Source organism: Camelus bactrianus, chromosome 17 (assembly GCF_048773025.1).
Source record: "Camelus bactrianus isolate YW-2024 breed Bactrian camel chromosome 17, ASM4877302v1, whole genome shotgun sequence".
Lineage (NCBI taxonomy): Eukaryota > Metazoa > Chordata > Mammalia > Artiodactyla > Camelidae > Camelus > Camelus bactrianus.
Window position 1 is genome coordinate 44,648,279 of NC_133555.1, and position 16,344 is coordinate 44,664,622.

The 16,344-nt window shown below is 35.0% G+C and overlaps 1 protein-coding gene across 16 annotated transcripts in view; it reads left to right on the plus strand.

Moving 5' to 3' along the window:
* CLASP2 (cytoplasmic linker associated protein 2) overlaps positions 1-16,344 on the plus strand; it is a 153,282-nt gene that overhangs the window by 68,216 nt on the left and 68,722 nt on the right. For all 16 annotated transcript variants that reach the window (XM_074345330.1, XM_074345319.1, XM_074345324.1 and 13 more), the window contains 6 exons: positions 2,328-2,473; positions 4,778-4,913; positions 10,242-10,312; positions 12,739-12,798; positions 13,871-13,948; positions 14,598-14,765. In XM_074345330.1, coding sequence (XP_074201431.1) covers positions 2,328-2,473; positions 4,778-4,913; positions 10,242-10,312; positions 12,739-12,798; positions 13,871-13,948; positions 14,598-14,765 — 659 coding nt within the window. The remainder of the gene's footprint in view (positions 1-2,327; positions 2,474-4,777; positions 4,914-10,241; positions 10,313-12,738; positions 12,799-13,870; positions 13,949-14,597; positions 14,766-16,344) is intronic.

Consider the following 16,344-nt stretch of genomic DNA (forward strand, 5'->3'; position numbering starts at 1 on the left):
TTTTTCACTCGTGCTTTAAAAGAGGGGGAGGGAGTCTGGTTTCCTTGCGTTAAGAATATATTATTTAGCCTAAATTCCTTGAGAAAATATTTGATAAATTTTCAGATATTTGCATTGACAAAGGGTTGCATATTTTAAATTTTGTGAATTTGTCAAATTCACATCTGAGGTACAAAATGAGTACTTGAGTATTCTCAGGAAGCCAGAGAAGGGGTTCCATTTGAAGACTCTTCTTCTCTGAGAGCTCCCAATCCCCATTTTGATTAAGAAATCAAAAATGACCCTTTGACAAATTGGCCTTTATGACTGTGGACAAAAGATCATTTTCCAGCTTTTCTTTGATAGAAAGTCTGCATATTTTAAGATCTTAAAATATTTCATCAGAAAATATGTTGCTCCAAATTTGTTAAATATACTTCACTGTTCTTTCTTCAATTCCAAGATCAGTCTGCTGTAGAAAGGCCTCTGTCACAGGTGATCTCTGCAGAAACATGACAAGTTAAAGGTAGTCAACATTTAACACAAACTTTGTACTTGAGAGTTCTTGGTTTACTTTGAAACAACCCTTTTGGAAATATAGTCTTCTAATTTTTTAATGAGAAAAGTGACCAAGTCCCATTACAATAAGTGAAACAATGTAAAAGATTATAAAGAAAAGCTATTAAGTTTACTCCCTATAGAGGAAACAAAAGGTTTTCATTGTAAAGCATATCCCTTTTGATGTATATGTATTCAAACATGTATGACAAGATAAACACAGGTTTTCCCCCAACCCACTCCTTTTATAAAAACAAATGAGATTACACTAGATGCATTACTTAATAACTTGTTTTTTTACACTTAGCAAATCATGCCGTTCAGTGCACTTTATGTAGGTGTCAGGTATATAATAGTTGCTCAGATATTTGAATGCAGATCAGTATGTACATACATTCTTTAGTTAAAGGTATTATGAACTTTGTTAAACTGTTTCCCATTTGATGGACTTGTTTTTAATGTGGTTTTTTTTTTGCTACAATGTTTAAAAAAACATCCTTGCACACATTTATAACAATGGTGTTTTTGTTTTTGTAGGTTACATTTTTTAAAGTGGGGCTGATGGGTAAAGAGTAGATACAATTTTGTTTTAGTAGATGTTGCCAAAATATTTTAAACAAGGGTGTTAGTCATTCATGATCTGACGGTAAAAAGCATCTGTTTTCTTTCTGGTACTGGATACTCTTGAGTCTTTTTAAATTTTGCCAGTCTAATGGAGAAAAATGACGTGTCTCTGCTGTAATTTGTATTTGCTTATCACTAGTAAGGTTGAACACATTTTCTTATATTTAATTTGCCCAATTTGATATTTGGTCGTTTGCCTTTTTCTTATCTTATTGTCACTCTTTGTGTATTGTACTTATATATTGCAGATACTTTTTTCCTATTTTTTTTTGCCATATTATGATTTTTGTTTTGTTTTTAGTTAATCTAATTTAGATGCCTTCTAATTTCTCTTCTGCTAATGATAGTTTTCCTTGTACATCCTAAGATTATATAACTATTCTTCCCAGTATTTTTCTAATATCCATAGTGTTTAATTTCTGTTTTCTCTTTTTTAACTTTAAAGATATCTTTAAAAATTTAGAAAATCTCATAATTTAATATGAAATTATACATAATAACAGGTATGATAGATAAACTTTTAGCTTCTGAGTATGTGTGAGCACACATGTGTACCTGTGAATATCTTGATTGATTATATTCAGTATGTGTGATACTTACATGGAAAGCATTTGGCAATCCTATACTTAAAAGTTTAGTAATACAGAGAAAACTATTTGTTTCATAAAGCAAGTGTGATGATATTAAAATACTGGAGATGATGATGACTGATTTTTTTTTGTACTTTTGCTTATGGATGAATATAATTTCCAAATTTGGCCCTTTAAAAATAGGCTTCTTAGCAGATAGTGGTAATAGTTGCACAACCTTTTGAATATACTTAATGCCACTGAATTGTATACTTTAAAATGGTTAAGATGGTAAATTTTATTTTAATGTGTATTTTGCCAGAATTTTTTTAAAAACTCCCTTAAAACGTCAAAATTTTCTTATCTACTCATAGATTACATGTCTATTATGCATATAACTAAACCTATAATGTTCTTTTCAGAAAGTGTTTTTGTTTCATGTTTATTTGTAAAATGCATTTAATGCTGTTGACTGTCTAAATACAGTTATATAAATATAATGACATTTTAAAAAATTTTGTTCAAATGATGAAGTTTAGGTAGGTTTTTTGCACTTCCACTTTTTAACGTCAATAATGAAAATTGTCTTTATTTCAGCTTAAGAAAATTCGATCATTGCTTGTTGCTGGAGCTGCACAATATGACTGCTTTTTCCAACATTTACGCTTGTTGGATGGAGCACTTAAACTTTCAGCTAAGGACCTTAGATCCCAGGTGGTTAGAGAAGCTTGTATTACTGTAGCGTAAGTATATTCTTTGTGTGATAAGTATTTTTTATGAATGACTTTCATACTCATATTCAGTGTTCATTAAGTAACGCAGTAGCAGGATAACCCCCCCAAAAGTATACATATGAGCTAAAACCACATACATAAGGATTCAATTTGTATGATTTGGGGGGAAAAATGAATATAAGAAGAAAATAAGTAAGTCTGAGATCTCGCTATATTTAATTTTCTCTTTAAAATTTGGATATTAAGCTTTTTATTTCTGATATTTTAGCAATTATCTTGGGGTTGTAACATGCATCATTAACTTATCAAAGTCTAAACCTATTTCATATGTTTATATTCTTCCAAAATTTAAGGATAGTAGAACACTTAAACTCCTTTTACCACTGCTCCCGACCTGAATACTTTGTTGTATATGTTGTTGTCTAAGCAATCCTTTGAAGAGAGGGAGCACAAAGATGCCTACTGTTAATATTTCTACTCTGGATTGTTTTAGATGTCCTGGTCAGAACAGGAGGAAAAAAAAAACAGGAAATAGAAAGTATGAAGATTGTTAAGAAAAGGAACAAAACTGCCATTATTAATAGATGGTATAATTATCCATGCAGAAAACTACAAGAATTTATAAATTATTGTAATTAAGGGAATATATAGGATTGCTAGATACAAGTCAGTATACCAAAATAATTGAGTATCTCTCAATAGCAAAACAAAACAGAAATCCACAAAATGTAACTTGAAAGATATTCCACGCTGAGAATTCTGCCTCTTGCCATGATACAATAACTGGTACAGGATTAGCCCTCTTGCAAAAAACTGGAGAAAATATGTAAGACAACTATTTTATGTGTAGTGGACAGCAGACAGAGCAGGACTGTGATTCTTGAAACAAACAAGTCAGTTGAGCAGTATGATCAGCACGTTTTGACCTGGATACATTTTCTGGACCACGAAGAGGGAGAGAAACCCAACCAGAGCAAGGCAGTCTCACTGAGTTGAAGAAGAAACTGAGATTGGAGTTTCTGAAAGCTGAAGTGGCTAAAATTTGCAGGGCAGAACCCTGGAGAAAAGAGAGATGCACAGAAAAAGAGCTATAGAAATCTGCATGGGGATCCCATGAGGCTAGTTGAGTGCTCATCTGTGCATGTGAAAGGCACAGTTCCCTGAGGACTGGAGAGAACTACTGCTGCAAGCGAGTGGGTAAACAGCAGTTCCCCGAGCTCACCTTGGCTGCTCTGACAAGGCAGACGGCAGAAAACTTATGAAGCACCCAAGGCATTCAGAAGAGACCCCAGAAAGGCTGTTGTACAGAAATAGTACTAAACTATCTCTAAAGTCAGGCTCCTCTAGACCCTGCCCCTCCCAATTAACTTATAATGTTCAGACTGATTCCCAGCTACATCATCTGCCCACCGGAACAAAACTAGTGCTCTTTAAAGAAAGACACCACCACCCAGGCACAGAATGCACCTCCCTGCTTCTGATTTGAGTTTCACATTGGAAAACTGAAGGTATAACTGAACATTAGTAAGTAGGCCTGAGTCTGAGTATCTCTTTGAATCAAGAACTGAATTTTTGGAGGTAACTGTATCCCAGCCATGTATTTTAAGTAAGATAAATATGTAGAAATTAACCAATACTGCAAGCATTGTCAGAACTGTGAGTGATTACAGCATTCTTCCTAAGTTTTTTAACTAAAATGATATAATTAAAGGCTAAATTGTTTAACTACAGATTTGAAGAGAGAAGATGGATGTCCTTCAGATCACCCAGCTAACCGGTGTATGATAGAGTTGTATTTTCAATCAGGAATTCTGAAATGCCACACCAAAGATGGCAGAGTATTTGGTCTAAAATAGTGGTAATACCATTAATGGAATATATCTTGAGGAATATTGATTTGAGTAAGATTTTGAAGTTATTTATAATATATGTTGAATTTAAGATTGATATGGGGCATCAGAATGGAAATATCTAATGGATAAAGACTAAAGATCAGGGCAATTAGAGCTGAATGTTTAACCTGTTATGTTAATGGTTAAATTCTGAAATCAGATGGCTTCTCCAAGTGCTGTTGCAAAGACACAGTAAAATGCCAAATGTCAGCTTTGCTTCGGACAGTAAGAGGACAGGGGAAAAGAAGGAAATGCATATTATCTGCACTTTCCTTTCTCTCTTTTGCTTTTCTGCCATTAGAACAGGTTAAAATAAAATTTTAAAGTTAATTCAGTAAAAGAATATTTTCAAATTATACGGTCCTACCTAGATTTAATGTTAAATTACTTTTAAAACAACACTTTTTGTTTTCTTTTGTAGTCATCTTTCAACAGTTTTGGGAAACAAGTTTGATCATGGCGCCGAAGCCATTGTACCTACACTTTTTAATCTCGTCCCCAACAGTGCAAAAGTCATGGCAACTTCTGGATGTGCTGCAATCAGATTCATAATTCGGGTAGGTTCTTTTTTCTTTTCTTTTCTTTTCTTTTCTTTTCTTTTCTTTTCTTTTCTTTTCTTTTCTTTTCTTTTCTTTTCTTTTCTTTTCTTTTCCTTTCTTTGTTCTGTCTTCTCTTCTCTCTCTGTCTGTCTCTCTCTTTCAGTGTACTTAAATAAATCATTGGTATTTTTTTAAACCCCGAGGGAAAATTACTTCGAATTCTTTTTCTGATAATAAAAGCAATACACAGTTATTATAGACTGTTTATAATACAGAGGATTACAAAGTAAATATGCTTGGATACAGAATATAATATATAAAGTATGCATGTACGTGTGTGTGGTTAATCATATTACAAGTAGTAATACGCAAATGTAAAACGATGAAAATGTTATAGGCAGTGGTAAAAGACGGCAGGCAAATTTTTAATATTTCTCATTATCCAGATCTTGAAGGTGCCCAAAAGAATAAAGTTAAAAAGTAAAACAACTCCCCCTTGAATTCTGCTCTTCTACAACTAATCACTCTAACCATTCAGTATGTTTTTCCAACTTCAGTTCTATGCCTGTTCAAACTGTATTTGCTACAAAATGTAAATGTAGAGTTTATATTTTATATATATGTAAAGATAATGTTTTTTTAAACGTTATGTACTTGGGCAGCTTCCCTTGTCCATAATGTCTAAATGAGTTCTCTATTAAATGACGTAGCACCAAGTTGTCCTCACAGTTCTTCTCCCTGAAGTTTATGAAGTTCTTTTCCTCCATCCTTTACCAACATTGTGTATTATCAGTCTCTTAAAGGTTTTAATAATTTAATAAATGAAATATTCCATATTCTACTTTGCATTTCTTAGACTATCAGAGATGTTAGTTTTTTTTATTTTAATAATGTTTCTATGGATTGCTGCTTTATACTCTTTGTGCATTTTTTTCCTCACTGATTTCTAAGGATTTTTTTATATATTATAAGCACAGTCAGCCCTCCTTATCCATAGGTTCTTCATCTATGGATTCAGCCAAGCTCTGATTGAAAATATTTGTGAGGAAAAATCCCAGAAAGTTCCAAAAAGCAAAAGCTGGATTTACCTCCTGCTGGCATCTATTTCCATAACATTTACATTAAAACTACAACTATTTATCATTTACATTGTATTAACTGATAAGTAATCTAGAGGTGACTTAAAGTATATAGGAGGTTGTGGGTAGGTTATATGCAAATACTGCACCATTTTATATAAGGAACTCGAGCATCCACGGATTTTGGCTTCCTCAGCGAGTCCTGGAACCAACCCCCCATGGACACTGAGAGATGACTATATATTAATTCTGTGTTCTATATGTTGCAAATATTTTCTACCAGTTTGTCATTTCTTCAAACATTATTAAAGCTATCATTTGTTATATATAGAACTTCAAGATTTTTTTTCCGTTGACACAATGCTCCTTTTGTCGTTTTTGTTATAGTTAAAAACAGCCTTCCCATTATAAAAACATTCAACAGTTTAAAACTTTCATAATTTTGTTTTTTAGATTTAGATCTAACTCAGTTTTATTTCTGTGTGAAATACAGATGTCTAACTTCATTTTCCCCCAATACAAAGCCAGTTGACCCAGTGGCATGTAGTAAATTATAGTTCAGTCTTTTCTAATTTACCATTGTTTTCATATAGTAAATTTCCATAACTGTATGGGTCTGTTTCTTAAATGCCTTTTCAGTTTCTTTGATCAGTTTGTCCTCCTGTTAAATGAAGTTTTTTTCTAATACTGCTGTACCGGAAGGTTTTTTTCAGAAGTAAAATCCAATGCCTGTGAACAAATCAAAGAATCTATTTACTAAAATGGTCCCTTTTTTTTTTCCTGTTTTAATATACTTTTAAGCTTCTCTAAATCTGGCACCTTCGTAACAGTGTTGGAAAATAGTGGAAATTATTGAGATCTCTGTTTAATCCCTGAGTTTAATGGGAATACTTTAAATACTGTGTCTGGGATGGGTTTCTATGGATACTCTGTACTAGGTTATGAGAATTTTCTCCTGTTCATATTTTGCTAAATTTTGATCAGTAATAGATGTGGAATATAATGAAATATCTGTTTAGTATCTTTAGAAATAATTGTCTCTCTTCATTTATCCATTGTCATTCATGAACTAAATTCTGCTTGGCCATTGTACATTATAATACTGCTAGTTGCAATTGGCTAATACTTTAGTTAAGATTTTGGCTTTTTTTTTTTTCCCCAAAGACATAGCATATTAAAAAAATTTTTTTTTTAGGGTGGGGTATTTATTTTATTTGTTTATTTTGTTTTTAATGGAGATAAGTTGCATGCTAAGCACAATACTCTGCCATTGAGCTATACCCTGCTTCCCTCCCCCACTTTGGGTCATTTGTTTTAATATGAGTTTTTAATAAAATTTTCTATAATTTTCCTGCTTTACATATTTTGTTATTAGGATTTGCTGACCCTTAAAGTTATCTAATAACTTTTCTAATGTTTTAGACTAAGCATTCTTGCATTTCTTTTTGAAATGTTTTTGGTTATTTGTGTTTTCTCAGAATATCAATTTCACATAGATTTTAAGAATCTTTGACTTGAGGTTGTATACTATATTTTCTTAATTTAAAAAAAAAAAGTCTCTTCCACTGTGGTTTTATTGCCATTCTTTCTTATTATACTAGTATATATATATATTTTTTTAAACAATAACCAGAGACATTGTAATGGCTCTTTTATAAGCATCAAGTTTTAGTTTCATTGGTACCAGTGGCATTCCTTAATTTTTTCTAGTTCTTTAGTTTCTGTATTTATGTTTCTTAATTCCTTTCTTTAAATTGATATAACTTACCCCTTTTTTTTGTTTTTTCACCTTATTTTTGTGGTATATCCTTAGATAATTTGTCATAGTTTTTGTTATTTAATATTATAAGGCTTTTTCTGAGTTTGGCATTAGCAGCATTCAGTGATTTAGATTTACCATGTTCTCTCTATATTCTCAGTCTTTTAAAATTTCCATTTCAACTTTCTCTTTGAATTACCTAAGGATATTGTATGCATTTTCAGGTGGTTCTTTTGTGCTTATCACTTTATAATTTCATGACATTTTGATCAGAATATTTGGTTGTGTAATTTCTTCTTCAGTGAATAACCTGAATTTTGTTAGCATCCTAGTACATCATTAATTTATATAGGTAGTCTTTTCGAATTTGCAAAATATGGAATTTGTTTATAGAGTACTTTGCTCATCACTGAATCTAGCTTGATATTTACATTATTCAGATTCTTTATGGTCTCACTTTTTGAAAAGCTACTTTATTTGGCAAATTCTGATTCTAGTTTTTATCAACTTCTTTTTTCTAACAACTCTTGCTTTATGTACTTTATGTATGGGGAAAGTTTTTGACTGTCACTGTCTTGAAATAGTATTTTCTCTTTCCTGTCTTTTCTGGGTTTTGTTCATTGTGCTTTCTTACCAGTTTCATTATTTTCTAAGACATTCCTTATTCTTTGTCAGTGTCAAGAATAAACCCTATTTTACTTCCCCTACCTTTTAAAAAGTATATAAAGTCTCCCTCACAGTTACAGATAATGCATCCAACCAAACTACTGTTTTCTGTAGTGGTTGCACCGATTTACATTCCCACCAACAGTGTGGGAGGATTCCCTTTTCTCTACACCCTCTCCAGCATTTATTTTTTATGGAATTTTTTTAATGATGACCATTCTGATTGGTGTGAGGTGATACTTCACTGTAGTTTTGATTTGCATTTCTCTGATAATTAGCCAAATCAGGTGTATTGTTGTTGTTTTACATTATTTCCTGTTTTCTGTATTTTATTTGTTTCCCACGGGACAGTTTATAAGTTGTTCTGACTTGGTGTTTGGTTGAATGTGTCATCTGTCATTGTGAGGGTCACTTTTTATTTTCCTTTTGTACAGCTCTCCCAAATATGGTGTAGCAGTAGTTAGGTTAGTCTCTCTCCCCATCCTTGCCACTGTGTTGGGTATGGGTTCATCACCGGTTGGTTTCAAGGAGCTTATGAGAAAGAGGAGGAGGATGGTAGGTGAGATCTCCTATGTGGTGTCTTGTGCCTAGGGAGACTCCTTGGACTTTAACTCCACAGTAATGTTTGGGAGGTGGGTTATTCTGGATGCCCAATGGCAGCAGGGCCACTGAGCCCTTCCATGCTGAATGTAACAGTTGACTGATATTCAGGTCAGCACTCTGTTGCATTATCCTCATCCTGAAAAACATCAGGTCTGTGGGTGGTTTTCCTCTAATTTTGGTTGAGTTAGTTGTGGCACACACTGCTGTGCCACTCACCTTCTCCTTTAGTGACTTGTTTCCCAATCCTGGAAGCACTGTTGGCAGGCAGTCTTTTGCTGCCAGCCTCTTTAAGGATTGCCTCAGCTTGCAGAGAGCTGCCTTTCCCAAGGTCTTGCCCTTTCTTGTTTATGGCCCACCGCCCACACCTGACTGATGTGGAAGTGTAAAGGTTTGGCCGTCTTAGACCAATTTGAGACTATTTTGAAGGGCCCTTTTTGCTCCAGAGCTCCCCAGTGGCTTTGAGCGAAGATATCCTTGGGCCATATCACAGATTGATTTCTTCCTCTACCCGCTCCTGCCTCCTTCTCCTCCCTCCCACAGGTGTTGATCCCAAGAGCATTTCTTAGTATCCTGAACGCTAAACTCCATCTCAGAGCCTGCTTCCTAGGTAACCCAGCCTGTTCCATTAGCTCAGAAGACAAATAAGTTCACTTAGGTTACTATTTTATTCTTATGACTATTACAAACTTTTTAGTGTTTGCTTCACTAAAGAACATAAAAATTACTAACAGAAATCAGAATACTATATATATACTAGACTTTACCTGAATTCTGGAGAGCTGTGGTTCAGCCAGAATGAAAGTTCAGTTAAAGTCACCATTTCCCAGTGCATTCCCAGTGGTTATGTAGATTCACTCTGAAAATCTGCTTTGGTGATATAGCAGTTACTGTCTTCTACCAGCAGTAGCCATGGTACTTCAGAAAATAAGAGAATACATGCCTGGTCCTTTTAGTGCCCCCTCCCCCAAAAGTCCATTGTCCTAACAGTGTCCTGCAGTGAGACAATTAACTTGTCTCTGTTATTTAATATTACAACCATACCTACCCTTCTGAAACTATCGTTACTATTACTTTAATTTGGGAAAACTTTCTGACTGGTCTTAATTCTTTCAAAAACCTGACTTTGTGGTATTTTTGTCCTGTTCTCAGGTAACTAAATAGTTGAATGTAAGGCAAATAGAATAAGAGATTATGTGAAGTACACAGTATTTTTCAGCCTTCTCTAAATATCTTTTTCAGCATACTCACGTACCCAGACTTATACCTTTAATAACAAGCAATTGCACATCAAAGTCAGTTCCTGTAAGGAGGTAAGTTTTGAGGGAAAAATGTTTTTTAGTATAGCTTTATGTTGAATATTGCATTATGTTTAATTCTTAGTCAGGTGCAAACATTAGTTGCCATCAATTTCTTGACTTCTAGAAACCTTATTAAAATGTTTTATCTTATGTCACGTAAGAGAAAAGGAACAAAGTGATTATTATGACTACCTGTATTTTTCAGTTTTATCCAATTAAGCTTTGGTTTACTTGGGTCACTAATTGTTTGGTTTTCAGAGAGTATGGAATCTGGGGTCAGGCCTCACCTAGAGTCCTACAACTGCGACTGATTGATTGATGGTCCTACCTGGGGTGATTATTTAACTGCCCTGAACCTTGGTGTCTTCATATGTTAGTAGGGCTAATGGTATGGACCCCAGAGTTGTGAGGATTAAATGAGTTACGCACTAGTAGAATTGAGCATAGTGTTTGGCCCAGAGTATGCAGCCGTAACAGGTCAGTCAGTCAGAACTCTCTCTCCTTATGGTTTCTACAATCTGTAATACCACCACTATCACCATCAACAATAAAGGCAGCAAAAGAAGCTTTGTGCACTTCGTGTTTAAGAAAATTGTAGAGAATGCTCTCCCTTTTTTATTTCATAAATGTGTTTGTTTAAGTACTTTGAATGTTAGGAAGAAGCTGAATAAGATATTACTATCTGTAAGTGATTTGGAGTGTTAGCGGAGGTTGCTTAATTACCTCTCTCTTATGTCAGGGGTTGGCAGGCAAACTGGTCGGATCTGTCCAACAATCTAGTTTTATACAGCCCACAAGCTGAGGCTGTTTCTTATATTTTTGAAGAGTGATTAAAAAGGTGAAAGGAAGAAAAATATGAGATGAGCCTATGTTGGTTTGCAAAGCCTGAAATATTTACTGCCTGGAATATTCACTGTCTGGCTCTTTACAGAAGAGGTTTACCAATCTCTGTCTTACATTGAAGAAAATGGTAATTGGAGAAATAGGAATGTGACAGAGAAGAGGAAGTCAGAAAAGGCATCATAAAATTACCTTGAAAATGGGGAGCTATTCAGTTCCTGTAAGGGAAGAGAGCAGGGCTGAACCTAAGCAGAAATGTAAGACTGTGCTGTGTGCATCAGATGGGCCACTGAGGCCGGAACACATGATGAGTGGAAGGTTTCAGTAGGAAAAGAAGCCGGCTGGGGGTTGGGAGGGTAGATTGAAGCCAGAGTATAGAGGGCTTTGAATATCAGGAAGAGAAATTTTGACATTGTTTATCATTTAACATTGTTCATTAGCAGTTTTTGGTGAGGAAGTAATGTCATCCACCCTGGTTTTTATTCCAGTTATGAACAGTGATTAAAAGGGACAATGAGAAGCATTGGTTTAATTAAGTAGGATTTCTTATAGCTCATGTAAGAGAGGCAGAGTCTGAACAAAAGCTGTATTATAGTTGATTAAGGGAGATTTTATTCAGTAAATAAATTCAAGAGATTTCAGGTATAGAAATGAGACTTGACAATGGGTATGGATAAGAGAGGTGATGTCGGTGCTTCAGGCTGTGACCTCAAGTCAGAATGCCAGGGTTTAAGTCCCAGCTCTGTCACTTCAGGCAAGTTAATTGAACCTCTGTATTTCTCGTTTCCTAATCTGCATCATATGGGCTACAAGAGTAGATTAGAGAGGGTAGGAAGTTAATCTGTCCTTTGGGTGTAGTGTGTAAGTTGACTTCACTGCCTATGTAGAGATGTCTGTGGGCTGGTTGACACTTTGACTTGTTGGCTGAAATGAAGAACCAGTGCTGGAGATAAAGGCCTAGATGTGAGAAGCATAGCTGATGATCAGAGCCAAGGGTACAGATGACATTGCCTAAGAAAGACTATAACAGGGGAGTGGACTGAGATCAGCACTAACCAGGTGAGCACCTATTTAGGGCAGGTGGAGGAAAAGTGTTAATAAAGGAAGAAAAACAGGCCAGAACTGTGTCATCATAGGCCAAGAAAGAAGAGAAGCTCAAGAATGAGACAGTTGAAGAATCAGAACGGAGGGCTCAGCAGAAACACACAAATACATATGTATTTAAGGAAACAAGTGTAGAAATGGAAGATCCGTCACATCTTTCTTGGTCACCATTATGTATCTTTGGTTTCTACTGCATAGCAGGTGTTTGATGAGTATCTTTTAAATTAAATGAAATTTGTTAAATGTTATGTTTGGACAAACATTTTAATTTAAAATTATGGGGAACCCTTAAGGTCATTTTGAGCTATACAGCATAGGAATAGTTGGAGCCTTAAAAGTAAGTTAAATATTTGACAGTAGAGATATCTAAAAACATGTCTTATACATTAATTCAGGGGGCAAGTGAAGTATTGCAGAAGAAAGTGTTAGTTATAAGTTCATGTAACTTAATATAATGTTATAATGTTTAGTTGTAATTAACTTTTATTTTTCAGGCGTTCATTTGAATTTTTAGATTTATTGTTACAGGAGTGGCAGACTCACTCATTGGAAAGGTATGCATCGATTTTCCCTCTCCCTCCACCCTCACCTCCCCATTGTCACCAACTTTTTAGAAATTGATGGTATTGATTTTGCATTATTTCTCATTTTGCTGTAAAGTTGTTTGTACTGGTTTTCCTTTAAAGCTGTGGTGCTCCTCTCGTACATTGCAGCTGTGATGTTCTGTGTGGGGTGAGTGAGGGGCTCTTAGGTAGAATGGGTTCTATAATGGGTTATATAAGATACTCCAGGTTAAACTGGGCACATATTTTTAGAAGTATCTCTTGTCACATGAAATAGGTTTCCTGAGGTGCGGTTAATTAAGTAATGAGTGATTTAAGATAGGAGAAAAAGGCACTTCCTTCCAGAGGAAAGAGACTAAAAGAGAGAGAGGGAGACTGGTTGGAAAGTTTCTCCACACTAGCTGTCAGGAGTCGTTGGTCAGGTATATATTGGGCAGTGTCTGATGAAGCTCAGACATGAACAAGAGGAAGTTGGAGGCAGCTAGTTGGTCACTGGCTGTTTGCATATCTGTATCTCTCATTAGTTTCAAGTTTGAAGCTTGGGATATACATGCATTTACATTGAACACATTGCTGATTTTTATGGAAATCATTAAATGTGTTTATAACCCACTTTTGAAAAATAGAATTTGTTGTTGAATACAGGCATGATGTAATTCCAGGTTTTCTTTAAGTTCTTTTGTGGCAGCTACCATTCAGTTTGGTTAGATCATAGCTTATCATACCACTAACAGGTCACTTTCTATATTGGTAAGTTAGTGAAGAACCACACGAAAGTTTTTCTTCACTCATGAAAGATTTTAAATTTGAGTACTATATATCTGGACTCCATGTAAAAATAATTATATTCAGCTTTATAATGTTTGACATGTCAGAAGGAATACATACATGAATGAAATGTGTGGGGTGGATTATTAAGAAATCTTGCAATCTTGCATTTGTTATTACATGCTATTTTTTGCCTCCCCTGCCCCTCTGTGATTGATGTGTAGCATATAGGCAGTATCACTTTTGGTGAAATACATAGTTTTACACATGAATCTAAAGATGTTTTATTTTACAGACATGCAGCCGTCTTGGTTGAAACTATTAAGAAGGGAATTCATGATGCTGATGCTGAGGCCAGAGTGGAGGCAAGAAAGTAAGTCGATAATGTATTTTTGTGACAATTTAAACATACTTCGGTCTTTTCTTTGACAGAAATTTTATTGGGAGAGTGAAAATATCAGAAATGTCCCAGGTATTCTTGATTAGCTCTTTAGTAAAACTGAGATTGGTTTTTCTCCGTTATGTCTGTACTGGATGTCTTAACAGATCACTTAGCATTGTCGGTTGTATATTCATCAGTATTCCTATTCTGTCATCACATCCTCACCTTCGTTGTGAGCAGAACTAATTTATGGAGCGTGTATTATGTACCTGACACTGTGTCGGGCAGTTGGTTGTGTTATTTTCAAATCCTTAAAATGATCCCACAAATGTACTGTCTCCTTAGATTGGCAGCTGGTTTGGAGATTTGGGAGTTTACCCAAGGCCACACAAACTGTAAGGATTACAGGCAGGGTTTGAACTGAGATCTGCTTTTCTCAAAAGCCTGTATGTAGTCTTTCTACCAAAACTTGTTAAATTTAGAAAGTATTCACTTGATACATTGTGAATATGTTAAAAACCTATGGACTTAACAGCCTTCATTGTTCTTGAAAGTACACGTTACAGTTAATGTCTAGTCATGCAAAGTTACTACTTTAAGGTTTTTTTTTCTTTTTGTTATTTGTTCATTTGTTTTACAGGACGTATATGGGTCTGAGAAACCACTTTCCTGGTGAAGCTGAAACATTGTATAATTCCCTTGAGCCATCTTATCAGAAGAGTCTTCAGACTTACCTAAAGAGTTCTGGGAGTGTAGCATCTCTTCCACAATCAGACAGGTCCTCATCTAGCTCACAAGAAAGCCTCAAGTAAGGTCATGTAAATGATAATTACTGATTACCTTCCTCTCTGCACTCCCCCCCTCCCCCACAGTTTCCTTAAGTTGTGTGGTTGAGTATCTGGCTGCTTTCACATGATGACTGAATATACTTATTTTCTTTGGTCTGTTGTCAAAGGGTTGGATTACATACTTGTGTAACTTGTCTTTAGGTGAAGAGTTTAATGATTCAAGTTTTGTTTCTACATGTTCATGTTGTGAAGATTGGAAAGCACTAATTTATATACTTTTCTTAATACCCCCAAAACAGTTCATACAGTAAGTAGCTCATTTCTAGGGCAGTGTAGTGGAGGAATTATAACGGAGATTCAGAAGTCATCTTCAGAACCCTTACACAGAACTGTGTGACTGGTAAAAACTCCACTGTTTCCTTCCTCGCCTCTTGCACAGCTTAAGATTTCAGCAAATCCCTCAAGGGGGAAAACCACCTAGTATCTGTCTCAGTTCTCTGTAATCCACTCTCTTCATTATGTTGGCTACCTCGAACCCTGCTGCCCTGACAGCCTTACCCCAACTTTCTCTCTCTTTAGCCCTGAGAGATTGCTAAGATCTCTGATACCTTCTCTACTCCCAGGCAGTAGCTACAAGTATCTGCAGATTTCCCCAGGGAAGAGCAGCTCACAGAATGTGAGCTTACCTCTTTGTAATTCCTGTCTCTTTAAGACCTTTACCCTACGAAGATTGCTGGTTGCCTTGGAAACTCTCTGGTCCAGGACTGGGACCAGGGTGAGAAAGGGAGACACCTGGGGTGCAGAATTCAAGGAAGCACTCACAGAGTTTTGTGAGAGATGTAGCAAATAAAGTTCAGTGACTTGTAAGTTTTCAGAGTAGAAACAGATTTGGTTTGATTTCAATAAAAATTATTGTAAGAATAATTATCTAAACTTCTGTTTAAATTTGTGATAAATTCTTCACCTCAAATGAGCTTTGTTGCTTTTTTTCTTTACTTTTATTTACTGTACTCTAAAATATATATGAATCACTAGAAGATCTTGTTAAAATGTGGACTCTGATTCAGTAGATCTGGAATGGGACCTGAGATTTTGTGCTTTTTACACACTCATAGGTGATGTCATTGCTTTTTGTCCACAGACCATACTACAAGTAGCAAAGATCTAAATAAGATATTTTATCTTACTCAACTGTAACATCTCTAAGCATAAATGAAATCGGTGAGCTTGAAGTGGTCTGCCTCAACCAACTGGAGTAACAATTTTAGGGGACAGTTATAAAAATAATATAATACTGGGTTTATTAACCAACTATCAAATTTACCATTTGATAATAACTTTTTAAAAAATTGAAGTATAGTCAGTCACAATGTATCAATTTGTGATATATAGCATAATGTCTCAGTCATGGATATATATACATATATTTATTTTCATATTCTTTTTCATTAAAGGTTATTATAAGATATTGAGTATAGTTCCCTATGCTATACAGAAGAAATTTATTTTTTGATAATAATAACTTAAAGAATATTTTTCAATAGCCTGAGATTAACCTCTCTTCTCACATTTAAAATGTATAGATATATTTTCCAGATC